General features: G+C 39.8%; 2 protein-coding genes across 2 annotated transcripts; both read right to left on the reverse strand.

Moving 5' to 3' along the window:
- Positions 1 to 72: 72 nt before the first annotated feature.
- TYMS (thymidylate synthetase) lies at positions 73 to 8,308 on the reverse strand. Its single transcript, XM_021551516.4, has 7 exons — positions 8,040 to 8,308; positions 7,602 to 7,675; positions 6,176 to 6,350; positions 3,976 to 4,077; positions 2,552 to 2,727; positions 1,138 to 1,209; positions 73 to 644 (listed from the first exon to the last, which is right to left on the reverse strand). The coding sequence occupies exons 1-7, from the start codon at positions 8,209 to 8,211 to the stop codon at positions 507 to 509; spliced, it is 909 nt and encodes a 302-aa protein (XP_021407191.3). The 5' UTR covers positions 8,212 to 8,308; the 3' UTR covers positions 73 to 506.
- A 2,102-nt stretch (positions 8,309 to 10,410) lies between these two features.
- CLUL1 (clusterin like 1) lies at positions 10,411 to 25,364 on the reverse strand. The gene is made up of 8 exons (XM_085571988.1): positions 25,099 to 25,364; positions 23,305 to 23,453; positions 21,447 to 21,614; positions 18,868 to 19,312; positions 17,498 to 17,635; positions 13,576 to 13,790; positions 12,304 to 12,474; positions 10,411 to 10,528 (listed from the first exon to the last, which is right to left on the reverse strand). Exons 1-7 carry the CDS (start codon positions 25,247 to 25,249, stop codon positions 12,307 to 12,309), a joined length of 1,434 nt encoding a protein of 477 aa, XP_085428114.1. The 5' UTR covers positions 25,250 to 25,364; the 3' UTR covers positions 10,411 to 10,528; positions 12,304 to 12,306.
- Between the last annotated feature and the right edge of the window lie 2,508 nt (positions 25,365 to 27,872).

Here is a 27,872-nt window from a genome sequence, read left to right on the forward strand (position 1 = left end):
AGATATTTTGCTTTCCAACCCTTTTTTACTACTAACTATAAAAAAACACACCAGAATTAAATATGCATAATGCCTTCCAGAAGATTTTTTTAAAAAAAGCTTTATTAAACATACACTCTTTAGACTATATTTTACGATTTCTCCCACATTACAGGAATCCTCTATCAACAGACAAGTTCTTATTTTCAGTACCTAATCAAGCATGTGAGCCTGTGCTATTCACACAGAGTAACTGAATGCTAACAGAAATGGCCACTGGTAACTGAAACAATGTGTAGAAAAGCAGTTCTCTAACAACTTAAAACTGGGTTAACATCTGCATTCCATATCAGAAATAATCATCTGTCCTGTACAACCACAGTGTAGGAGCACTGAAGACCAATCTGGCCTGTGGCTATTTAACAATAAAAAAAATACCTTTTGAAGCACATAAAAGCCACACTACTTTAGAGAACTAAGTAGCTTAGGTGCATTTCCACGTTAATATTTACTGCTGGTTTATAGCATTAGACAGCCATCTCCATTTTAATAGGTGGATGAGGATTATAATCTTCAATCTGAAAGTCTTCTGCCTTGAAGTTGCTGATGTCTTTAATCTCACGAAGAATTTTGAGTTTGGGGAAAGGTCTTGGCTCCCTCTGAAGCTGAAATAAAAGCAAGCTTACTATATAAAGCTAATACTTGAAAGCAGAGACTCTGTTCTCAATCTCAAATCAGATTACACCATGTAGGTTTTCCCTTCCCACCAAGAATACTTACACTAAGAAAAAATATTGAAGAGAATTCCAAGACAGGTAGAATCTGCCTTAGTATTTTCACTGATATATTAGAAAGACATTTTCTTTTGTGTTATTTGGATTAGGTGGAATTGTTTTCAAAGTTAAAAGTGCAGATTTTGGCTCTCTAATTTGGTTTTAGAGTAGTACACAGATGTACACTTCAATTATGCTTGTATTGTATTTCTGTTTGCAACCTGGACTGGTGTTAATGCAGTTATTAGGATAGAAAAGAGGTAAAAAAACCCACAAAAATTAATATCTGCAAAAGGATATAAAGGATATATAAAATATCGAGGTAATTCTGCATTGAATAAGCACTGTGGAAGATAAAAGGATAGAGTACAGAATAAGTACTTACTTGGACTTTTAGAGGTTCCACATGGTTCAGATATATGTGAGCATCCCCCAAGGTGTGTATGAACTCTCCAGGCTGAAAAGAATGAAGAATACATGTGGTTTTCAAACAGACAGGTTCTAAGGAAGCAAAACATTACAGTGCTTACAGTATTGATTCTCAGCATCTGGCTAGTGTGGAATTGCCACTTCTGTACAGGATTGTATCCTTGAAAGCTGTGAAGGGCACAAGCTTCTCTGACTAATGCATAATTAATGGAAAATATAATGAAATTTCCACTAGTTTACCAAAAAAATTATCTTTCAAATCCTGCTATGACAGCAGCTTTGGTAAATGAATGGAGCAACACTGATCTGCACACTGAGACAGAACCAGGTGCAGCAGTGACATCCAGCCTTTCCACTCCACTTCTAGTGAGTACAACTCACCAAAGCTGGCTTCAGAGCAGCTGCCTCAGCCACTACTAAACTGCAGTGGAGGTGCCAGGCACAGGCAAGCACCCAGAGCTTGCAGGCTCTGTGACTTAGCAGCTCCTGAGCAATGGAATTTCACATGGGGAAGTTTCATCAGCTTTTACTGGCCTGTGACCAGCACTGATCAGCCCTCAGATGTGTTACACGGAAAACCACCAAAGCCATGAGAGGAAGTAGCTGAGAGGCAACAGCTGGACATAATGTTAAACCTTACTTTTTTAGTACCTTGGACTAATTTCTGTGGTTGCTGTGAAGTCTGATTCTTCCCTATTGCCCTGTTTTAAGAAGTTCACCTTAGTGTTGCTGGTGGCAGCAGGATTAGGCACTGAAGGCCTTTCTACTATAATTTTTACATGCTCTAAAGAAAAGGGGTTTTCCCTTGCACAAGACTGTTGTGCCTTTAAGTTTCTCTGCCAAATTACAAAATACAGCTCTGAAGTCAGGGCAAGAGCTACTTGAGCACACACTACCACTCAACATAATAATCTACAGTAGGAAATCAAAGAAATACACAGCTGAAATTATACCTGGAAGTTTGATAGGCAAAATATCCAAATTAGAACCTTGACAGCAACTGCTGAGCTACTGTTCACTTCCAATAAACACATGTTACAAAATCTAATCACTTGAATATTACTATCCCATCAGGACAAGCACTCAGTTCAGATTTCTACGACTAGTGAACAGGTCAGTCTTGACATATTCAAGGCATGAAAGAATCTTCTGCTTAACCTGAATTTAAAATTCTTACATTGCTGATTTTAACTGTCCATACAAACCAAAAGCAATTAACATCAAATTCACAGGGCCTTTTTTTACACATATATCAGCAAGATTTCAAACAGTATGCTTATTCCAGTTTTCCTTGGATGTGACATAAAGAGCCTTAACTCTTAGTCCTTCATTTCTCAGACAAGAATAAATAAAATGATTAAATAGCCTACCTTCAGCCCTGTGACATGGGCAATCATGTACGTGAGCAGTGAATAGCTGGCAATATTAAAAGGCACTCCTAGACCCATGTCTCCAGACCTCTGATAGAGTTGGCAAGACAATTCACCATTTAGAACATAGAACTGGCAAAGGGCATGGCACGGAGGCAAAGCCATCAAGGAAATATCTAGGAATTGAGGTACAGAAGGTGGAGGGGGGAGAAAACATTAAGAGCATTAGTGTGTTATGAATGTAGAAGATGCAAAACCTAAACAAGCATGTAATGAGATACAGGAGAGAGCCAACTGCACTGTCATTCTGTTGCCTTTTCTCTTGTTTCTTCTAAGCACATGCTGCCCAAGCAATTAAGTCCAGGTCATGACAAGCTGTCTCCTGGGTTGTATGACCAGAAAGTCATAAACAGATATTCCACAGAACAGACTTATGCCATAATGTTGCACAGCAGTTTATTTCTACACACCTTGGTGAGACAGCTGAATTCCCTAAAGGAAGACATTAAGAGTAAAATTAAGCATATACCCTAAAGCAAATTCCAACTGCTTCATCTTACTCTCTTCCCATTGCAACGTACTTGTTGAGATATAAAAGTAATGATTATTTTTAAAAAATCAGAAACCAGAAGATCTTTTGAGCGTTTTTCTATTCTTAAAAAGTGCAGAGTAAAATTACAGCTTGGCAAAGAAAACTTTCACCAGGTATTTTCTGAGAATACATGCCAGTGACGGATCAGCAGATTTCACCTGGCAATGTTTACCCTTGAAAATAACAGCAATAGCATGTGGCATACCCTTTCAGACAACAGTGGAAAATGCTATGTGATTTTTTTGGAGCACAGATTTATCACTGGTGAAAGTTAAACATTCTCTTACAGTAGCTCTTGTTTAGAAGTTGCCTTACAGTGTGAATGGATATCTATGTATAAACAGACCCTATCATTCAGTATGATATGATACAGGTTCATCATATGAACCCATGTTCAAGGAGAAGATTACAACACAAATAATATTTTTGTTCTCTAGTTTTAAGGGTTAAGTTTACAATAGATTACATGGCTAAAAGCCAGACACATTGCTTTAATATAGTTTTTATGGTTTGGGCTTTTTACCTTTTTAAAATAAGAGTTACTGTCTTTGAATAGACTGTATGCCAAAGACACTGGTATATCCCTCACTTTAACATGGAGAGAAAAACTTTGAAGCAACAGTTCATGATTTTTTAGGTCTGAACATGAGGATAAAGTAGAAAGAGAATCAAGATTATAACCCCTGGCCATTTTTACTGCACTCCTGGTAGTTTTATAAAGAATGAACAAGGACACCAAATGGAACTGACTGTTGACACAGGAACAGAACACAATTTAACACGCAGCAATATAATGTGCAACCACGTTCACTTTATGCCAGCTGTTCAATACCTTTGGGATTCCAAGCACACATAATGATTCTTCTATCATCTGGATTGGTTTTGATCGTTTCAATCACCTTTTGCAACTGATCGACTCCTTGGTTGGAGTAATCTGAAGAAATATAACAAGTAAGATCTAAATCAGACAGATTCAATTTTTTTAACACCCAGCCCATCTCCCACTGAAAAGTGACACCCAAATGACAACCTCTGAAAATTTAATTGCAGCTTTGAAATTGATTAATAAGTTAGCACCATCCAAACATGTTCTCGGTCTTTCTTAGGATGCTCCAGAGCTTTTAAAGCTCTCATGATTATATTTCTGTATGTCCCCCCAATTCTTTTGTGTGTTTTGAGTACCTTTAGCACCCACAGAAATAGGACCATTCCTATTTATTCCATTTTCAACCACTTGATTTATTTTAAGACCAACTAAAAAGTCTGTCTAATCACTAAACCCCAAGAAACAGAAGTTGTAATACAAAAAGCTAGCTGGACAAAGATGATATTTTATCACTCATGATGACTTTTTACCTAAACAAGACAAGAGCTGTACTGGAAAGGACAAGATACTACCACCTAGTCAGTCATGGTATTTAGACTGATTTGCTTATTGCATTTCTGAATTAAAATGCCTTTCAAATATTCAATTTGCATGCCACAGTGCTCCTTCTTATATAGAAAACAAAACAAAAAAAAAAATTATGGCCAGACCCGTGTGCCAGCCTTCTTTACACACTCAAAAGTAGAAAGTTTTTGACAGATGAATAAATGCATCCATCTAGTACTCTCAAGGTCATGTATGAAAACTAAATTTCCTAAACTAAACAGCATTTCGTTCCACAAAAGAACTTTAATCATGTGTAGCACAGGATATTACATTTCACCCAATGACACTCACAGGCTGACTTTTAGGCTCAATACCAGTTAAGTAAGAAATTTTCTGAAATGAACTGACCATTAGAATGGATTTCAGAATAATGAAGTCATTAGTTGTTAATAATTGTTCTGACAATCAGCATGGCTGGTAACTACTTTTTTCTAATAACTCTTACTGCAGCAACACCAAATTATGGGAGACCCAAGCTGACAAACAAGGTAGTAAGACACAATTAGCATCTCAAGGAACTCTTCTGCCAGCAATCCGTGCCAGAAGCCTTGTCAAATGGTTATGTTAGCTCCTGAAGCTACTTACCTATACATTAGTAATGGAACTTAAGGAAATCTATTTGTAAGGAAAACTATGGGAATTTATCTTGTTCTTTTTTTCCATGCTATATTGTGCCTTAGACTTTTTAAGATGAGAAACTGTAGGTTTTCAGATGTGTCAGTTCATAATTTGCATCATTTGTATTACCATACAACTGTATTCTGCTAGTGGCCAACATGCCAATACTAAATCTAATATCAGTAATTAATGAAAGCTGTAATTTGAAGTTGTTTTGAAAACAAACAAACAAAAAAAAACCCAAACAAGAAAACCTATGTAGAAAACCAAGCATGTTGTTAATCCAAGTTAAAAAAAAAATTATTTTTTAAATAATGACAATGTGGTTTTTGACCCTTTTTGCCCTTTTTCTTAATGACAGTCCTCTAAGTATTTTCTGTAACCTCTCCTTCAGAGACTTGGAAAAGAGGAATAAATACATTCGAGGGTCAGTTTAATAAACAAGTTCCACTGAAAATACCAACAGGTACTGTATCACATCAGAACCTGTCACAGCTGTTCTGTCCACAGCATCATCAGCTGTGGAAACAGCCCACTTTGTTCCAGATGCAGAATGGGAAAATCTTTCTCTTCACTGCCTCCAGTGAATGTAGCGTACTGATGCCAGTTCTTTCCAGCACAACAATTTAATGGACCCTGCACTGGTATAGAGAGATGGCAGCCTGTGTGCTGTTATCAAATGGAGCTAGCTCAGGTTTCTGGACTGCAGCACACACATCATTCCAGCTATCAGCAACCACATCTGCTCTAGGTAAAAGAGTGTGTGCCTTATGACTCATCTGTTCCACAAATACCAAATTATAGTATACAAAGCTACATCTTTCAGGATAATTGAGTAAGGAAAAAAAGTTAACTCTCTCAAACACTCTTTATTCTGGCTATCAGCTTGCTGTAAATGGTTTTTTAAGAACATTCCATTCCACACACCGTTCTGGAAATGATGTGTCACTGAGCACTCAAGACTGTATTTGGATGTGATTACCTGTATGCATATCTTTGTATTCTGCTCCAAAATGCCTCCACTGGAAACCATACACTGGTCCCAAATCACCCTCCTCTCTGGTGCTGAAACCTTGCTTATCCAGGAACTCACGCGACCCATTAGCATCCCAAATCTTCACACCTTTTGCAGAGAGCTCTTTGGCATTTGTAGAACCCTACAAAACATAGTGAGAAGTCTGCATCCTAATTCCAACACAGAGGGCATGATTTAGAACAGTTGTATTAAGCTTTGCTAGTCCACGGCATTTCTCCACTCATAAAGGATGAACAGTGTAATTAATGTTCTGGATTATGTTCTTGCACATGGAGACAGAACAAAATTTGTGAGCAACACCCTGGGATGGAGTTTGAGGTGCCACGCTGCTGTTGTTTAACTCAGGATTCTCACACTGTGAAGGCACAAACAGCCTCAAGGTCAACTGTGGAATGTCATTTCGTATTTGCAGAGAACAAGATGTTACTTTACAGATTGATGAAAATAGACTAACAAAAAATATATGGCCTAGGCATGGTCTTTTCCAAGTCACCTATAATAAGCTTAAGGTCTTAAAAATCCTTTTGTTAAAATGACAAAAATTAGAAAATAACACAGAAAAATGTCACTGAATCCTGCAAGATGTCCAAATCTGCACACTCAAAAATCCAACACAGAAATTATGCTGTTTTGGGGAGTGTCTAGTCTTTTACATTAAAAAAAAAAAAAAAAAAAACCAAAAATAAAAACCACCAAAAAAACCAAAACCAAATCAAAAATCAAACAAAACTGAAAGCTTTTAAAAAAATAAGTTTGCATTTGAGTCCTGCTATCTAGCAAATGCTTATGTGGATTACATTACATTGTAATGAACTAACTATAGTTGAATTTTATTTAGTATAATAAATAAAATTTAGGTACCACTATTAGGTCTGTTAGATCTCATTTTTTTGTTACTAAAACTAAAAATTCTAGCATTTACATCAGTCTTACTTCACCCGTGGTTCCACACTGCTTTTTCTGTTCAAATCAATCTGTCTAAATATTAAAAAGCAGATCATTAAATTACCTATTATCTGTCTCATATTATTATTTCTGATTTAAAAACAAAGATAAGAGACTGCATTAGGCTTTATAGCTGTGGAGTATACTCAAATTAGTACAAGCTCTCACTATTTCAAATTTTCTCCCTTAAAAGTAAATAGAAGAAAAACTGTTCTGATTGCACTGGTAGCAATAGTCTGCACTAAAATGCAAAATGTCTTAAAGATAATGGCCTTCCATGTGTGGTTACAGTGTTAGGGGGTTGCACTTCTGTAATAAGAACAGACGCATCTGCAGTTATCCAAATGCCTTAAGCCACTGCCCAGCAGCTGGTTCTGTTTATGCCACTCTCGGGCCCACCACCCACAGAGACACCCAAATGCCGAACCTTGATGAACCACAGCAGCTCCTCCAGCACTCCCTTCCAGAACACCCTCTTCGTTGTGAGCAGTGGAAACTGATCTGGAAAAGAGGTCCAGAGTGTCAGCGGGGACCAGTCATCTGACAGGGTGAACAGACTTCGGCTTTTCTCCACATAGACAGCAATGCAACCACCTGACATTGTGAGGCTGGGATATGAACTAGGGAGTTGGGAGAGGATGTGTAACTCCCATGGTCAGACCCCTCGGGTGGGGGGGAGCGGGACAGCCCGGGCGTGTGAGACCCCCACACTCATCCCGGCTCAGTGCGGGGGCAGGAGCAGGGACAGGGAGCAGGGGCAGGGAGCAGGAGCAGGGAGCAGGGGCAGGAGCAGAGGCAGGGAGCAGGGGCAGGGAGCAGGGGCAGGGAGCAAGCGCAGGGGGCCGGGGGTCCCGGCGGTGCCCACCTCTCAGGCTGTACCGCGCCTGCATGCCGAACACGGAGATGGTGCCGGTGCCGGTGCGATCCTCCCGGCGGTGGCCGTGCTGCAGGATGTGCCGCACCTGCTGCAGGTACTGCTGCTCGCCGGGCTCCGGGCGGGCGGCGGGGCCGCCCAGCAGCTCCCCGTCGGCGGGCATGGCGAGCGAGCGGCTCCGGCTGCGCGCCTCTCCCGGCCCGCCAGAGCCCGACTTCCCGCCAGAGCCCGACTTCCCGCCAGAGCCCGATTTCCCGCCAAACGGCGCCGAGGGGCGGGCGGGGCGGAGCGGCGCCACCGCCACCTCCTCCCTCGCCCATCGCCTTCCCTTTCCCCGTCCCTTTCCTCCTCCAGTACCCTGAGGTGCTCAGCGCCTCTCGCTGAACAGCTGCCCGCTGTGGTCCTGCACGGAGCTGCTCCTCCTGAGGGAGGGCTGGCCCGAGCCAGTGCCCCGAACCACGCCGGCTCGTTTGGGTTGGATGTTAGGAGGAGTTTCTTCACAGTAAGGTTAATCACATATCAGAATGGGCTGCCCAGTGGGTGCTCCAGGGAGCCACCGTCCCTGGAGGTGTTTGAGGAAAGACGAGGTGGCACGTAGTGCCATATTCTAGCAGATGTGGTGGTGTTCTGTCAAAGGTTGCACCCAATGAGCTCCGAGGTCTTATCTACTTGATTGATTGTGTGATTCTGTCACTTCGTTCTGCTCCGGTGGCACCATAAGCGCTCTCCCGGTTCATCCCGTGCTGGAACGTGCTGTTGACATTAGTCATTCTTCTCCTTCTCTTTGCAGCCTCAGGCATCACATTTTGGAGCTGAACAAGACCAAAGCGTTCAGCTGGGCCTGGCAGGCCACATGGATTTGCCACTAGATCCTCCCAGCTGGGATGTCCCAAATGGCCAAATCCCCTGTGCCAGCCTCCCTTGTCTCCCCTGCTGTGGTGGCCCTGCACTGCCATGCCCCATTCACAGCTCTCCTTCCACAGTGACACAGTCCAGCAGTGTCACCCTGACCTAAGCTTCCAAAGCCAGGTTCTTTTCATGCCATATCACCAGGTACCTGCTTCATATTTTATTGGCCCATTTGCTGCTCACTAAGGGTAGTACTCATTGCTTGGGTTTATTTGGTCTCATCGTGTTGATCTCAGCTTCGACCATGTCCCAGTGTCATTTTGCATCCCAACTCGTGTCTGACTGCAGCTGTTCCCAGCATGGAGTCCTCTGAAAATTTTCTAGGTGTGATCTCTGCTAGTCAGAAGAGACTGATTCTTCTCTGAATATTTCTTCATTAGTATCTCTTGGAAGTCAAGAATTTTGTAAGAGTCACTTATCTCTGAGATAAAGGCCAGCTTTCTGACAAGTGATGTGTTTACAGGAGTTATGAGTGATAATTCATGATTAGGGGCCTGAAATACAAATATATATGATGGAAATTAAGGAGCACAGAGGACTGTAGATTAGAAAATGCTACTTTTCTTTGCAGCAGGCAGAAAAACATCTTTTCCACTACTTAAAACAGTGAAATATCTTTTTTCTTGTATACTTCATGTATATGTATAGAAGAAAAGGAAAACAGAAAATGTAAATAGGGTGTGGATATTTTTCTCTGCTCAATCTGATAAAGACATTTTTGTACACTTTGAAATTAGCAGGCTTCATTTAGCAGAGCTACAGATGGAAATGGTGCAATACCTGTGTGCAAAAAATGCTTAGAACAGCTTTGCATAGCAAATTATACCAAATCACCTAGAGCTCTGCTTCTAGCTGAGAGCTATGTCAGTTCTTAACCTTTATTATAATTTACAAATACGATTGAAAGCTGATGTGTATAATTTAAGGAGAAACAAAGTTCTTTACTGATAAAGGATTTTAATTAATTAAGACATTAACTCCAGAGCCAGACACTACTGTTTGTAAGAAATGCCAAAGGCAGAAGACTTACTCATTAGTGCATATTCAGATAAGTAATTTAATGTACACAATAAGCTTCAAAAGCCACTAGAAGAAAAATTTAATATTTTCATTGCAAAATAATATACTACATGCAGATGGAAATCTGGTTCCTTCAAACTTAGCTTAATGTGCAGCAGCTGTAGTGATCAGTCTTGAAAAGGCTTAAGAATGTGCTTGAATGTAAGTATGCAAATAGAAATTACTTTTATGCTTACAGCTGATTATGTCCTTAAATCTTTGCATAACCAGAGCCATAGCTTGTTATCAAAGATTACCTTATTGATAACATAAATAACATTTTATTTAAATAAATTTATATTGAAATTAATTTGGTTTTGGGCTTGAGTTTAAAGATTTCTACAGTCTTTGGTTGATAGCTTATATGTCACAGTATTTAATAAGCAACATTTTATTTATATGCAACTATTTTAACCACAGTAATTTAACAGTTAGCTATGTTGAGCATAGGGGTTGTTCAACTAAGGAGCATATACTTTATTTCAGGAAGAAAGAATTCACACTCTTCTTTCCTAGGAGGAGGAGGAAAAAAAAAAGAAAAAAAGAAAGATTATATATTTTGGTTTCAAATGGAGAAAAATATGTTGGAAAAGTAAGTATATGTAAGCATAACATAAAAACCAGACAGAAACTTTTCTTTTTCCCTCCCTTTCTGTTCTTATAGATCTGTCCAGTTTTCTTGTACAGTTTTAAATATTTTTTTATCCATTACATTTTCATATACTCTAAGCCTAGTGCAAACTGAATGGTGGTGTGATTTTGAAATCAACACTGCTTACTTTTCCCAGGTATGAAGTGGCTACACAAGATATGTCCACAGGAAAATCAGGCTAAGATTCTGGCTAAAAGTCATCATCAAACTACAGAAATAATTATTGACATCATTAGGGCCTGAAAATTAGTAGTCCATAATCTGAAAGAGTATTTATCATTTATATTTATAACTGCATTTAAGTTACAGAGAATTTTGAAGAAAAATTGTAGAGAAAGTGTTGGAGCATTTTATTTCATATGTTTACAAATATCAACATGTAATTTCACCATTTACCTAAGCAAAGTACATGGTTTATTCTAGTATGTCTAAATCCTGCAGCCCACCTCAGCCTCTCTAGTGGGAGTGATTTCCTTCATCAACTCAAAAAGTGTGCCTCTGACCTCAAAAGAAAAAGCAGATTTAATACAAAATGCTGAAATCTTCATCTATCTTGTTAACATTGAACGCTCTTTTCCTGCCTCCTGAGTCTTGTCTTTGTGAGCAGGTCGTTTCACACATCTCTTTGTGTGCAGCTTCAATTGTTCAGTTGAGGAAATCAGCTATGACCTAAACAGAAACAATGTCCAAATCTGGTCCTTCTCAGAAGATTTGGGGACGCTGCAGTGATTTGCCTGAAAGTCTCATGTGTCTTGTGGCTCTATTCCCTGGAAGAGACAACTCTGAGAGTCAGAAGCCACTAAAGCTGTGCATCCCAGAGTCCCCTTGGGTGGTTTACAAGTTTCACAGTAGTGTGATGCCACCTAAAACCATTCCATCTTTCCTGGGGATTCCCTGTGGGATTAGAAAATATAAAGCATTTGTCCTCCCTGCCTCTCTGCCCAGTTCTTCCTTCCTGTTCTTGAAATGTCTTAAACAAGGAGAGAGCCTTCTTATGTGTCCTTTTTACAAAAATGGTTGAATCCCATGACAAGGATCTTTCTGTGCATGATCCTGCAAGTTGAACTGCAGCCTCTATTAATAAACACTGTTAATCTGAGCAGTGTGCTGCTAATGCAAAAATGTTATGGCAAGACAGCTCTTCCAAGTCCTGGTGCTGATTCTCACTTTGCCCTCCTTTATAATCAAAAATAATATGAGCATGCTCTCAAACGCTACTGGAAATAAAATTTAAAAAAAACACAACATTATGAATAGTGATAATTCCAGTCCATGAATGGACACAAAGAGATGGTTTTTGATGCCAAGACACTGGACTGTGGTTGTGAGGCAATTCTTTTGTGAAGAAATATTTATCATCACATTACCTCATCCCAGCTGTTACTTAAGGATTGGGGGTTTCACAGATGTATAAGTCAAATCATTTAGTATCATGGTGTCTGTGTTTTGCAGGCTAGAACATTGAGTGTTTGTTTGCGTTTTCCATAATGCTTGTGTTTTTCTCAATGTGTCCTTTCTGAGAAGGCAGTCTTGTATACACCATGACTGAATCTGGTTCCAACTTAAGTTCATTGCAATGTAAACTGCTTTCATGAGGAAATGTGTTCTCTGTGAAAGCATAAAGAATGAACTTACCATTTAAAAATTCTGCTTATACAATTGAAGTGCTTTCCCAGCTATGTATTCAATGAACTCAGGACTCTTGGGATCTAAGTTGGGAGGAACTTTAATGGTGAAAGTAGGTGAAGTCAGAACGTTCACATCTACCACAGTTTCGTCTTTACTGGAGGGATCCCCGGGTACCACCTAGAAGAGATCAGTAGTTGAGACACCACAAACTGCTGTGTGCTTTCAGTTTTGTTTATATCTGCTGTGCCCACTGTCTTTAATAGGGGAACATTTGAGACTTGTCTACTTTCTTCTGAAAAGAAATCACTTTCTTCTGAAAAGACTGTGGTTGTCTGAATTTGTGTAGGTGGTGGAAAGAGCTGACATGGCACTGCCAAGACCATATTAAAGAACTGCATGTTAATGTTTATATAATGAGCTACATCTATAAAGAGCTTCTGTTCTCCTAATTAAAATTTCTGAACTGTCCCACTAAGTTCAATACAACATTTGTGTGATTGAATTTATTCATTCCTGTGTGTTTTTCTAAATCAGACTTAGTTCTGTAGCTTTATTTTCCTAGACCAGGTATCTCAGACTCAGTTGGGAAAGTGTACCTGTCTCCTGTTCCTATTTTTTGCTTTTTTTTTTTTTTTTTTTTTTTTGGTGGACTGTACCATCATTTTGTATAAATTTCTGGCAGTAATAGTAGTAATTCACTACATATAAGTGGATTTCTGAGTTAGGAGAGAGAATAAGATCTGTCCCTTGCCCAGGATAATGGATAGAATTTACCTTGGATGTGTCTTTGTGTGTACAGATATGCATTTACTGAAATATTGACCAATGCTGTCAAGCATGTGCTGTTTCCATTGCAAAAATCTGTATAACATTTGCCTTCTTTGAACTTTAGAATATATAAGTACAGACACAGAGAGATAGACATTCATTGATCCAATGGAGGTGTGTTAGTGACTAGTGCAGTGCAATTTATCTGTGCAGGTAATCTGGGGCCAGTCAAAGCTGCTAGTGTCAATTTACTCTTATCAGACAGTGATTCAGGCTAGCCTGTCAGCCATCCATCAGACTAAAAGGATTTAGAGGAAAATAGTTTCTAATCTCAAGAGTTTCAGCTCATTGAGGGATTACCAAGCACACACAAATTCAAGATGAGTAGGGAAGTCATGCTGTAAAGCCAAACATTACACATGTATCAACAGCCACAGGTCCCAGGAGCGTAAACATGAGCAAAATGCAGTTTAAAGGCAGCAATAGTTCCCTTCAGAAGACAACCCTTACCTTAACTATGTTGAAAATATTTTCTGGTCCAATGGTCATGTTGGATAACTCAGACACCCACCCAAACGTTTCTTTCATTTTGTTCAGCAAGTAGGAAGTGTCCTCCGTGTGATGACGAACCACCTGGAGAATCTGCTCATACTGCTCCCCTGAGAGATTAACCAGCTTAAAGGCTTCATCAAACTTTATGTGCAGCTCAGGAACGTTTGGGCAATCTGTTAGAAAAGACAGTGTTATGTCTTGTACTTTGTCTTTTCTGCCTGAAGAAATGAAGACTGTAAAAAAGCCTAGCAAGGGGGCATGGTTTGGATGGGTCTTCAAATAATGCTGAAAAAAGGAGAATAATTTTCTTACTCATTATAGTAGATTGAGTTTAGACTCATTAACTAAATGAATGCATTATCCCATTTGTTGTATTAAAGTCATTTAGCAAGTTTATATCATATAATATAAGGTTTATATAATATTTCATGGCAATAGGTTTTCTATTAATGCTAAATAAAATCTGGTAAATTTTACGTATAACAACTGCATAGTCTTCTTATACATTATGGGTTCTTTTATTAGCTCATATTCCATTATGAATCTATCCGAGGTATATAAACTGCAAGGCAGGGGCTGAAGGAGCAAAGTTCCTTCCACTGTAAGAGAAGTTTTAAGTCCACGTGAGGAACCTTAACATATCTACGTGTGCAGGACCTGATGAGTCCAGAGGGAATTGGCTGATGTTGCCTCTCTTCATGATATTTGAAAAGTCATGGAAGAGAGGTAAAGACCCTGGTAACTGGGAAAATGGAAATATTTCACTGATTTTTTTTTAAAGTGTTTTATGATGGACCCCGAGGACTACCACTTTGTCAGCCTCACCTCTGTGCCTGGAAAGATTGTGGAACAGATCCTCAAGAAGCTCTGCTTAGGCACGTGGAAGATAGGGAGATGATTTAGGACAGCCAGCACAGTGGCTTCACCAAGGGCAAGTCCTGCCTGACCAGTCAGTGGCCTATGATGGAATGATTCCATCAGTGGAGAAGGAAAGGGTAAGTCATTTATCTGTACTTCTGTAAGGCCATTAACGTGGTTCCCCCGCAACATCCTTCTCCTAACTGGAGAGATAAGGTTTTGATGGGTGGAATGTTTGGTGGATAAGGAATTGTGTGGATGGTCATATCCAGAGGGTAGTGGTCAATTCATGCCCAGACAGACATCATGGGCAAGTGGTGTCCCTTAGGAATCCATACTGGGACCAGTACCGTTTAATGTCTTCATCAATGACATGGGGATCAAGTGCACTCTTGGCAGGTTCACAGAAGACACCAAGCTGACCAGTGTGGTTGACACACAAGGGTTGGGATGCCATGCAGAGGGACCTGGACAAGCTCATGAAGTGGGCCCAGGTGAACCTCATGAGGTTCAGCAAGGCCAAGTGCAAGGTGCTGCACCTGGGTTCTGGCAATTCCTGCTATCAACACAGGCTGGAAGAGGAACAGATTGAGAGCAGCCCTGCCAAGAAGGACTTGGGGGTGCTGGTGGATGAAAAGCTGGGCATGTGCTCTCACAGCCTAGAAAGCCAAACACATCCTGGGCTTCATCAAAAGAATCATGGCCAGCAGGTTGAGGGAGGTGATTTTGTCCCCCTACTTTTCTCTCAAAAGACCCCTGAAGCACTTCATCCAAGTCTGGATTCCTGTATTGGTTTGGCACAGCCTGGTTTTAGGTAGCAGGGGGCCACAAAAATGGTGAGAAGCTGCTGGAAGCTTTCCACCATGTCTGGCAGATAGAATGGTTAATAGCTCCAATGATGGCCAAAACTGGGTCAATGACAGAAGTTGGTGATGCCTCTGTGATGACATATTTAAGAAGAAAATAAAAACAAAGCCACAGGGTTTTGCTTCTAGTCAGAGAAGAGGAGGTGAGAATGTGTGAGGGAAACAACATGGAGACACCAAGGTCAGTGGAGAAGGAGGAGGTGCTCCAGACACTGCAGCTGAGATTCCTCTGCAGACCATGACCATGGTGAGGCAGCTGTGCCCCTGCAGCCTGTGGGGATCCATGGGGGATGCAGAGATCCACCCTCAGCCTGTGGGGATCCACAGAGGATGCAGAGATCCACCCACAGTCCCCAGGGATCCACGGGGGATGCAGAGATCCACCCTCACCCCGTGGGGATCCATGGGGGATGGAGAGATCCACCCTCAGCCCATGGGGGAGGTGCCCATGCTGGGGTGGGTGGATGCCTGGAGGAGGCTGGGATCCATGGAAGACCTGGTGGAGAGAGAAGGCCCCTGCTTGCAGGCTGGAGCAGCCTGTCCCTGGGAAGAGAGCACTGCACCCCATGGGAACAGAGCCACATCACAGCAGTTTTGGGAGGACTGTCTGCCTGTGGGAGAGACTCATGTTGCAGGAAGTGTGGTCTGACTGCTGCTTGTGAGAGTGGAGGCACAGTGGAGAAGTTCACGGAAAACTGTCTCCCGTGGGAGGGACTCCACAGCATCACAGGGGAAGGACTCCTCTCCCGGAGCAATGGAAGAAAATCTCAGTGATGAACTGAACCAAACAAACCCCTATGCCCTGCACTATTGGTGGGAAGGAGGGAGGGGTTGGGAGAAGGTGTTTTAAGGGCTTATTTTACTTCTCATTATCCTCTTCTGTTTCTGTTAGTAATAAATTTCACTTTGCAACTAAAGTTGAGCCATTTTTGCCCTTGAAATATTTATCCTTGTCCTTATCTCACTCATGAAGCCTTCATTAATTTTTCTTTGCCCAGCTGTGGCAGGGGAGGGTGAGCAAGTGACTCTCGTGGGTGCCTGGCATTGTGCCAGTGTCAAACCACAACAACTCCTCAGCACAGAATGGCATGGACCTGTTGGACCAAGTGCAGAGGAGAGTCACAAAAAGTGTTAGAGTGTGGAAGCACCTCTCCTATTTATTAGGACAGGCTGAGAGAGCTGGGGTTATTCAGCGTGGAGAAGAGAAGATTCTGGGGACAATTATTGTGGCCTTTGAATATAATTTGTGACCATCAGCCTGTAAGAAAGATGGGGACAAGAGGTAATGATATTAAACTGAAAGAGGGTGGATTTAGATGGTATGGAAGTTTTTACAATAACGGTATTGAAACACTGAAACAAACTGCACAGAGAGCAGGTAGATGTCCCATCCCTGGAAACATTTAAGGTCAGGTTCTGTGGGGCTCCAAGCAGCATGATCTAGATGAAGATGTCCCTGCTGATTTCTGGGGGTTTGGTCTAGATGACTTGTTAAGGTCCCTTTAACCCCAAATTATTATATGCTGCAGTGGGAGTTATCCCCACTTATCACTTCTAGGTGATGAGTCTGAAGGTTTTTCAGGTGCCTATGGATGGTTTTGACAGAGCTCTGCCATCTCCTTATATACTGACATATAGTCCCCTTTTTCTCCTTCATGTCAGTTCTATTTGCAGACAGGGTTCAACAAAAAGTAATTACAGGCTCTTCAGCACCTGTTTTCATTGTAAGGAGCTGAATGATAGCTGAGGTTACACCTGCTTGGCAGCAGGAGAAGTGACTGTCAGGAGTTTGAGCCTCCCCTCAACTTTCTGCTCAGCGCTGCTGACCCAGGCAGGATCGACGGCTGCCTGGCATCTTTCTTCTCTGCAGGATCGCAGCTCTAACAAAATACCTGTATATTTTGTTATAGGCTGTGGGACGTCTCTTTGGAGCACCAGCGGTATGTTAAGAGCTGGGCTATACTGACACTCTGTGGAGACAGTGGGGAAAGCTAATTGAAATCATCTGGAATGAGGAATGGTTATTTTAGCCGTGGTTACAGTAAAAACTCAATAACTAAATGTTAATTCCAGTAGAAAATGAAAACCTCAAAATCTATAAACCAGTAATCAATGCATTACATAAAGAAAAAGAAAAAGGGAAAATAGTTATTTACCATGCAAAAGATTGTCTTGACATTTCTGGCATCCCTCATGAAACTGTGGGCATCCAGAGGAGTTCTCCCGGAGCTCCCCGCACTGAAGTCTCTGGCGTCCTGACACAATTTTTGAAAACATGCCACTTCTGTCAGGATCTAGAATGAAGTCACAGTATTTTTAGACTGCTGTTAAATTTAGAGTCTTTATAAGTATGCATTCATTACTGAGTCTGAGTGCTAGAATATAATTTCTTGTCCTTAATCCAAAGTATTTTGCATAAATCCCTTTCCCTACCCCTCCACTTCCCCTCCTCCCCACAAAAATATAAGGAATAATTTTTTAAAAAGTAGAAGTCAGGGGAAGATTCAAATCGTGTTTTCTTTCAAGGAATTCATGCTGTAGTATATTCCTTTATAAAGACCTAGGAGTGTATTCCCCAGACATAACCAAACAATTGCTAATACTATTACACATTATTTCTAGTACATGTGAGTTCTGGTAAGATCTTTTTGACCCTTAGAAATCAAGATGTTTCATAATCACATACAGTTACATGAGAGCATTGTAACCAAGTCTGTTTCTGAAGTAATATGGCTTATGATATAGAGAAAAATTAAAAAACACTGTTCAAGAGTCACTTAACTTTGTATTTCCTGATGATCACGTAATGTTTATGTCACCTGCCACTCAGAGTTATGGCATGTGCTCACTGTGATTTCCCTGTAGACAAGGACCAGCACATATTTGTCCTGTTTGCAATAATCAAATATGAGGCTTATTTGTATTCTAAAAGTCGGCCATGGTTCTTTTCCTTCACTGAGTGTCATCACCAACAGTATGCCCAGAATTTTCTGGTCACTGGAAAACCTGATGGCTGGTCTTTGATTGGCTGCTATTTGATTGTCAAATTACATTGCTGCTGTAGCCTGCAACGGGACTTGCAGCTGTCATTTGGCAAGGGCAGGGATATGATTTGACATCTCACAGAATTACCCTAATTTTTTAGAATTGGTGACCATGTCAATAAGAGATTATACAAATCATAATCTGACAAATGCTGAGATTAAATCTGTCAGTCAGCCTTATGAAAACCTGCATCCACCCTGAATTTAAGTGCTCCTGAGAAGCTCCTGCAAATGCTTTGAGAACTGCCATGAAAATCAGGCTGTGTAGGACCCCTAAGTCCCCCTGCAACATTTCTCTGAGATTTCTAGGTGACTTATATTTGTTCATTTAGCTGATAGCTATCCTTGACCCACAGCCTCCAGAGTTTCCCTACATTTCTCACACTCACATACTGGAAACTGAGTCATTCGCTGTAGCTTAGCCATCCCAAGGGGGTTGATGTCATTGACAGTGCAGTCAATTTTCATCTTCTAACACTTGCCTTTGGTTTGTTCTGGCACATCTCTTCTATAATCTCTGTATTCATCAAACACATCGGTGATCACCTCACTGACACCTTCAAACACTGTCCTACTGAAGTCAAAAACTATCTGTAAGAAGCCAGGCACGCCCCAGCCTCTCTGGGAGCCATCGATTCTGGTGGTGACCTCAGGTAAAGCTGGCATACTGGGGGATTCACTCAACTCCAGGTCAGACATGAAATAAGTCTGAAAAGACTGGTCAAATTCTTTTTGCATATGCTTGAAAAAAATGAAACTTCTGTCAAATATTGAGCCTACATCTGATAATAACTGGCTAAATAAATTTTCCATCTTTACTAGCTGGGTATCCTCCTTCTCAGGCTTTTCATTAGACTGGATGTCTCTTCCTTGATCCTCATGAAAAGTAAATATGAGTGGAGGTATTTTCCTCAAAAAATCTTCAACCTGTGTATAAGAAGGAGACAGAGAAGGTATCAGTTTCTCATCTCTGAGGTAAGTGTCTCTAATTTTTCTCTTTCAAATACTCAAAGAAACAATGCCCTCTTAATAACTGCCAACACAGCATATTCTCTGAAATAATTTAAGGCACTAGACCCCAAAAAGGAGACATGCATTCAATCTAAATCATTAGTTCCAAATCAGATATAAAGTAAAAAGTCTGCCAGTTGCCCTTTAATCTGTGGGGGCTCAAAGTTATTTGTCAACATTTGGGTTTCTTCCAACAGGCAGCTTGGACTTTGTGTTGTAAAGATATGAGATGCATTTCTGTCTGCTTATGCGTGGTGTAGCGAGCAGAAGGTGATTATTCTGACCTTGATTTGTAAAAAACCTGCCCTCTCTCACCCCTGGGAAAATCCTCATGTCCTTGTGTGAATGGAAACCAGCAAAATCAATAAATCAGTGGCTCTCAGTCCATGGTTTTATCATGTAAGAGGCCAAGTGTCAGTTATGCTATCACAGAGTCCCAGTTCCTTGGTCTCGGCCACTGGTTCCCTGCTCCCCACTCTAAGGTGCTACTTTGGCCTGAGCCAGTGGAATGGCTTTTTGAGCAATACTCCAGGCATTAGAATATGGGTAAGGGTTAAGGGTTATATGTGTGTTTTAACCTTGTTAAAACACACATATATAGACATAGATAGATATACACAGATATAGAGATATATATAGATAGATAGATATAGATAGATATAGATATAGATATAGATATAGATGATATAGATATAGATATAAATAGATAAAGACAGTAATATATATATATATATATATATTTTTAGTAAACCAAATTATCAGCTTGATCTGAGCACTAGTGCAGCTTAGAGGGAAGGTGAAGTGTGAAACAGCACTGCAGGAGCAGCTTAAGCCAGTATTGCTCTTGCTGTCTGTGTGTTCTCAGAGCTACTTTTCTTTTCTTTTTTTTCTTTTCTTTTCTTTTCTTTTCTTTTCTTTTCTTTTCTTTTCTTTTCTTTTCTTTTCTTTTCTTTTCTTTTCTTTTCTTTTCTTTTCTTTTCTTTTCTTTTCTTTTCTTTCTTTTTAATGACATAGGTCACAGCAAAATTCTTACTTGGAAGGCTTCAAATAAACTAAATAACTAATGGGGGAAGTTATCAAGAGAGTGAAAAACAATGACAATGCAGTGTATAACTTTTACTGCAGTAATTGCAGCATCCACTGATTCTTGAAAATCCAAAACATTTATATGAGCTACCCACGAGCAATATCTAAAAAGCTTAAAGTATCACAAATAGTTCTAAATTTAATACCTCCCATGTTTTAACCTGAATTATTTTAAGAATATGCACAAATATTAAACACCTGTGCTCTAAGCCCTGCCTGAAACACCACGTTTAATGGTTTTGTATTCTTCAGTACATGGAGGGGTAAAAGCTAAGCTAACATTTGGCTAACATTTTTTTTAGTAGCAGCAATTACAGTTTTACTTCAGAAGTTTGTTGCACTTAAAGCATTTGATCAAACAAACAAAAAAAAAGTGATTTAATTTTGTAGTAATTATGGGCCAGTCATATTTTCTTTCTAGTAGAATTAGGGGAATCTTCTTTGCTGATAGGTTCCTTTATTGTAAGAGTTTAAGCATTTTAAAGTTTTGTTTGTTACTTAGGAATTTATTTAAGATAAATATAGGAAAGAAAGCTGTAATAACTAAGTGATTTTTCCCCCCCATGTAATTTTGCTAACTACATCTACACTTTTAACTTTGCTGATTTTCAGACAGACCATAAAGAATCTATGTGGTATTTTTCACAAACAGTTATTGATCATGTTAATGCAAGTCTCACTGTGAGAGAAAATATTTTATATCTGGAATGAGTCTGTTGGAGTTAGAGGAGTCATCAGTTTCCATGGAATCTTGCCAAGGTGCAATTGAATTCATTTTGGCTTGGCATTCCATGACCATAATCACATGTAATCTCTACCATATAACTTCATATTTCCAGATCTCCAAATAAAATTAATTTTAGTAAGCTGATATAACTGGCAGACCTAGGTATTGAGAAAATAAGATGTGCTGTCTCTTTGGGTGAACTCAAGAGTATTCTCCAGGTGCAAATTTTCTTCCTACCTTTCTCTTAAAGGTTGATACACCATGTTTGCAAGTTGTATAATATCTCATGCAGGTACTTTCTAAACAAGATTCACATTCATCCCATAGATTTTTCAAGGATACTTGACACTGTCTTTCCTCTTCTTCCAGTCTTGCCTTTACTTCATCCATAAGTCGCAAGGCTTGCTAAGTAAAGAAAAAAGATTCAGTTCAGGGCACTTTTCAGATTAGTATTCTAAGTGCTTACCCCAGTGTTCATCACTCATTTTAGTTATTTATAGCTCCTGTTTTTTTCTAATCCCTAACCACTAGGGTAGGTTGTCTTCTCAGCTGCAGTCACATATGGAGGGAACTGAAAATTGAAAACCTTTTTCTTATAGGATTTTTTTTTGATGTTGTTATCTCAGGGGGCATAGCCTACAGGAACAAATGGATCTCTACAGTCTACCGGGATTTTTGATGTTAAAAAAAAACCTCACACATCATTCTGTGTAAGAATTTAGCCTCCCCCATGGTCATGTGTTCAACTCGTGTTATTTTTGCTCCATATCATCTGAACAGTATTCATCTGTCCCACAAATAGTCTTTTTCTGTTGCTTTTCTCTACCTTTAAGGGTTTGATATTTCATGAGGGTAGGTTCTTGTCATAAAGTCTGCCTAATGCAGAAATATAAAAGTATAGCATCTCTGCTGTTTGTGAGTGTACTAATCAAAAGGCTGTGGTAAGGGGATTTTTTCCTGCTCTTGTGGAAGTGTGAGGAACTCCTTCCATACTGAAGGGCAACGAGATGCATTTTACAATGCTGCTTCTATTTACTTCCATCAGTTAGGGCACAAAGCTGAGCAGATCAGAGCCAGCACTTTTGGAATAGACTTTACAATGGAAAAAGTTCTTCCTACTGAAGTAGATTGCATTCTACTACATCAATTGTAATCTACATCATCAATTTCTCTCTCCAATTAAAATATATTTCAATAGTTTTGGTTTCCAAACAATGTTCCAAGTTATCTCTAATTATGACAGAAACCTTTTAATTGATGGAGTTTATTCCTTTTTGTCAGCATTCCAATAGGGAAGAGACTCGCATAAAAGAAAACTTCCGTCAGAATGTGCTTGATGGAGACAGTGACTACAGTTTTCATAGTCTATGTTTAGTTATCTTCTGATCTTTCTAATACATTTATTCAGTGTTTTATGAACTCTCACTGTGGATGTAACTCCTATGTAAATGAAATCATCCAGTAAGATCTAACAAGAGTGTTGATTGTGGGAGTGCACTGGTGTTCCTTAAGATGTTAGAAAGCTATCAGGTACTTTTTTAGTTTAAGCTAACTACCAGATGTTGGGCCAGGAGGGAATTTTCCTTCAACTTTGTTGAAACAAAGTTAGGATATTTGTGTTTTTTTAAATATAGAGTAAACCTCTGTTTCTTCAGATCATCTGAGCACATGGCTCTGAGCCTAGGCATTGCACTAAGACATTGGAAATTTCCCTGATTCACTGTACTTTTTTTAGAGCACATTATCATTTGTGGCTTTGATATTCTCCTGCAGGTCTGAAGTTTGCAAAGCAAGCTGGAAAACATCTTGTGGCCCCAGGAGTATAGAAACATGGAGGGCAGAGCTGCTGGACCTTCTGCACAAAACACTGTTCTGCAGCAGCCTGCAGCTGCCTTGGTGTGAATTCAGTGAAGCAGGGGTTTTAGAAACAAGCAGTATGTGCAATTTTCCTCTGCTCCTGAGACAGAGGGGCAGAAGCAGATTTTCTCTCAGTCCTGTGACTGCATGAAAAGATGTACACTGCTTTTGTACATACAGTTTGGTTTACACTATTCCCGGAATAAACATAAAATCCCCACAGATGCATTTATGTTACCTGTTTTTCTTCACTGCTCTTCTTCAAGGTTTTCATCAGATCTATGTGCTTATCTTCATTTCTTTCCATCATAATTTTCATCTGCTTAATACCAATCAAAGCTTTCTTTACCTCTTCATCTACATACTTCTCTCCAACTTCAGATAATTCTAAAAAAAAAGCCAAATTATACAGTGACTTAATCAGATTTTAACACTATTGCAAATTGTCATGCACTGTTGACAGAGAATGAAATAGTTTTATGTTTCCTTACAGAAGCAGAGCCAAATCTGAGATGGCGAATGCTGAATGAAACTGAGCCAAGATAATTTCCATCAGATAAGAATCTGGCCCAGAGCTTTTGCAAGGATCAGCTGTATGTAACTCAAAAGATACAGTCAACTGTCCTACTGCTGAATACTCAATCCCACAACAACTGAGGCTGGTACCTTTGGAGATCATTGAGTCTGCCCCCACCCCCCTCAAAGCAGGGTCAACTACATCAGGTTACATCATCCTGGGTTTTGAATATCTCCAAGGATCACTCATCAGTTTTCTAATGACATAACCTTTATATTTATCTTTGATCTGGTAGAATCCTGTGACAGCTTCCCTCTACATTTTGAAAATGTAGAATACAAGTGCCTTCAATCTGTTTTCATAAAAATACAATTTCTAGACTTCCTATGAAGTAATAACCTTAGAGCTTTGGTGAAAACCTGGACTGGCCCATGGGTTGCACCTTGAACCTCTGCATGGTTGCCTATCTTTTATCTGTATTGTTTGTGGAAACATCCTGACTATCATTGGAACGATAAGAAAAGAGTAGAACCATATCACCTTGAGAGTGCCAAAAACACATTGATCACTTTTTCCTTTACATCTTTCTTCCTCACCCCTAACTACTTGTTTCTTTATTACAGAAATCTTGTCTATTGTAAATGCAGGCGAACCCAATGGGAAGAAATGACAATGTCTGACTCAATTCATTATAAGTATGCTAAAATACATTAATATATTAATATAAAAGGAGGATACTAAAACTACATACTACTTTCTCTGACTCTAACTCCAACACAACTCGTGACCCTCTCTCGAGAGTCCAGACACAGGTGGATTGGATTGGCCATTGGGCTAAACAATCCTCACCATAATCCAATTAAGCATTCACTTCAGGTAAACAATTCTCCAAACACATTCCACATAGGAAAAACAAGGAGCAGAAATAGAAATTGTTTTCTCTTTCATTTCTCTCTGTGCACCTCTATGAAAAATCCTGAGAGTGAGAGAAATGTGCTTGCCACATCTTGTCAACATAGACCAAAGTACAGGATTGTTTAATGGCTGATCCTCTTTCTCACCACCCAATAAAGCTGTGCTTAGAGCTGTGTGTGTGTGTCCGTGTGTGCATGTGTGCAGAATAGCTGGTATTTTCTAAATTAAGTAATTTTTTTCAGTTATTTGTAAAAGCTACCTTTTTCAGTGAAGTATGTAAATGTAGAGGAAATATTTTCAAAGATTATTTGAACAAACAAAACAGTTCCATATCTGTTGAATTTTGGGATTGTTTGCTATTCTGATGATCTACAAGGAACCAAATAACCTATAAAAATCCTGTAAATACTTTTTTCTTTTGTCAGGTGATGCTTATCTGTTAATCCCTTTACTTTCTCATCCTGCTTGTTCTTATTTTCTATTGTGTGTGTGTGTGTGTGTGTGTGTGTGTAGGCATGCAATCAACTTTATTATGGTGAGTGTGGAAGTCAAGATGCCCTACCCAGCTGGAGACCTGGGCCCAGGGAAAAGCATACGTACGTTTGAGGTTGTCCCGGAGATCCATCTCCTCCTGCTTCGTGGGTGCACACTGGTGGCCGCTCAGACACAGCACATGTATTATAAATATCCAAGAGAACCTCATGTTCTTTCTGATAGAGAAAAACAGTGCAGTGCAGTTGCATGTAAACATTGTCAGGAAGCTCAGATGTCTAGGTATACTAAGTAAATATAAACACTGACGATAATACCAAGTGTCTTACAAGATCCCGTTAATTTTGTCTCTAACGATGGTTTATGATATGTATAGGATGCACCTAGGTGAAAATACATGAGTAAGAAGCTTGACCTCATTTGTAATCTCTATTTAGATTAATTAGATAAATTCCACTGAGTTTGCACAGTGGTTAACAGAATCAGGACATGTATATATAAAATCAAAAGCTTATGCTGCTCAGTCTGTCCCTTTTTTACTTTGTGAAACACACTAATTGCTGATCTCATATCCTTAGTTCATATTATAAATACATCCATATTAAACACTATTAACAGTTTTAAAGATGGAAGTCTCTGGAATGTTGTTCCCTTTCTTGTGTCCAAGCATGCAATTCCTTTCAGTGTCCTTCAGAACAAGACTTAATATAAGAGATGCAACAATAGGTGTGCCACAAAACCAGCAATTAGATCAATTTTGTAAACAAACAGATCACCAAATGAAAGAAATCCATACAAAACAAGGGGGGAAATGCCGTTTCTTTTATTTCCCTCCTGAGAGCAGAGGCAAAAGGTTTATTTTTCAGAAACTATGCAAATTCACTTTATGATTCTCATCTGATTAAGTGAACACAGTATTCAGATGCCTTGTAGTTAGCCAATATAACCTTCTTGGAGATGCAATTACCAGCCACAAAAGCATATGTAAACTAAAAGTCTGGATTTGTTTACAGCCTGTATTTACTTCTATAGTTACTTGCATATTGTACCTTCACATTTACAGCAAAAGACCAATTAACTGCAAAGAAATACAAATGCACAACCAAATAAAATTTTAAAAACGTATATTTACCATTAATATTTTGCACCTCTTCTGTAAAATTGCTCCCTGTGTCAGGAGGGGGCTGAGCTGTGTTCTGAACGTATTTCTGGGAGTGTCAGGGATTTTGCCATGTTCTACTTATCTGATGAGAAGGCACTTAATCCTATTAACGGGACATTTAGTCACTAGGCTGGAGGATTCTGCGTGTATGCGACTTCACGTTCATCTCTGTGGGCAAAACCACCAGGGGGAGTGTTGGGCAGAATTGCCTGATTTAATGTAATTTGGAACTGCTACTTTTCTGTACTCAGTAGCCTTTTGTTGTGCTAGGTTTTCTATCGTCTTACTTCTTACTTTAGGAGACACCTGGAGCTTATTCTATTAGTGAAATTGATACCATTAGTTTGGTTAAAAATAGCTTTCAACATTTAATCTCTCCAACATGGTTTTAGCTTGCTATAAAAACCACTTCATTATGTAAATACCTTCTTTGTACACCTTCTGAAGGTACAGGAGTTTTAAAAATTAGGAACCCACACGCAGGCTGGCATATGAGCAGATTCTAGACCTAGATAAGCAATTTTTGGCATTTTGTACATCGTTGTACTTGCCAGTGTTTTGGGGGTTTGCCCACTTAATGCTATTTCCTTCAATTTCTCCATGTCTGTGAAATATGTCTGAGATCTGACTTGTACAAGGTTTTGGATACTTTGAAATGAGATATTTAAATACTAACAGGTGCTTAATATAACATATGGACAGGTACTCCTAGCAAATAATATCCCACCTTGTGTTATTCAGCAATATTACTCCCTTGTAGTCAAAGAGGAGATGGGGAGAGTGGATGTTTGTAGCCCACAGTCTGTAGCAGCAACTTTAAGACATTCTATTCTATTTTGTTTACCTAATCATTCAAAAAGGCCAACTGATGATTGATGGCTAAGATCTAGCATGGTTAATGCTGCTTAGACAGGAGATTTCAGGGGTTTAGCTTTGAACACATTAGCAGCAAGAGTGGAGAATCTATTAGCTCTAATGGGAACCGCAAGTCCTCAGTTTGCATTAAAAATTAGGGTAACTTCACTTTTTTTCTGAAAATTATGGATGGAATGGAATGTGTATTTTGTTGTAATCTATAGGAATTGCTGTCTCATTGGTTTTCTGCTTACTCCTTGACCAAGACTCATCACTACCCAAAACATTTCAAGTTCTCTTCTGTGGAAAAACCAAGCAGGCACCTTTGCAGACCTTGCAATGCCCTGGTGACTGTTTGTTAAAGATCCCTGGGTCTTGGACTGAAGCAGAAGGGGCAGTCTCTCTCTCCCCTTGTGAACCTCACACTCAGCTCAGGAGAGAGTGAAACTGGAAAATACATTTGCACAGAGGAAGACAATCAAAGGCACTTGTGAAACATGTGCTATCAGCCTACATGTATAATGAATCCTAACAAAGACTTTTATTTTTCAGTGCAAGGGTTTGTCCACTCATTTTTAACATCTCTCTTTGCTAATATTAGTTTACTATCAGCATTCATTTTCTGGTCTTTCTGAGTCTGACTCTGTATAGAGAAAGCTTTACACAATCTAGACTTAAAAAGGATGATTTTAACACATCACTTGCAGTTCACAGGAGTTTGTGAGAAAGGAGGTAGCCCCATCCCTGTGGAGAGGGAGAGCTGCACTCCTGCCCCAGGGGAAGAGGCTGGAGAATGCCTCAGGCACAGGTCCCACCACTTACTCCCAGAATTGTCTGTTTTCTGAAGCTCTCCTTGGGAGTCTCT

The sequence above is a fragment of the Lonchura striata genome, chromosome 2 (genome assembly GCF_050655825.1).
Source record: "Lonchura striata isolate lonStrDom1 chromosome 2, ASM5065582v1, whole genome shotgun sequence".
Lineage (NCBI taxonomy): Eukaryota > Metazoa > Chordata > Aves > Passeriformes > Estrildidae > Lonchura > Lonchura striata.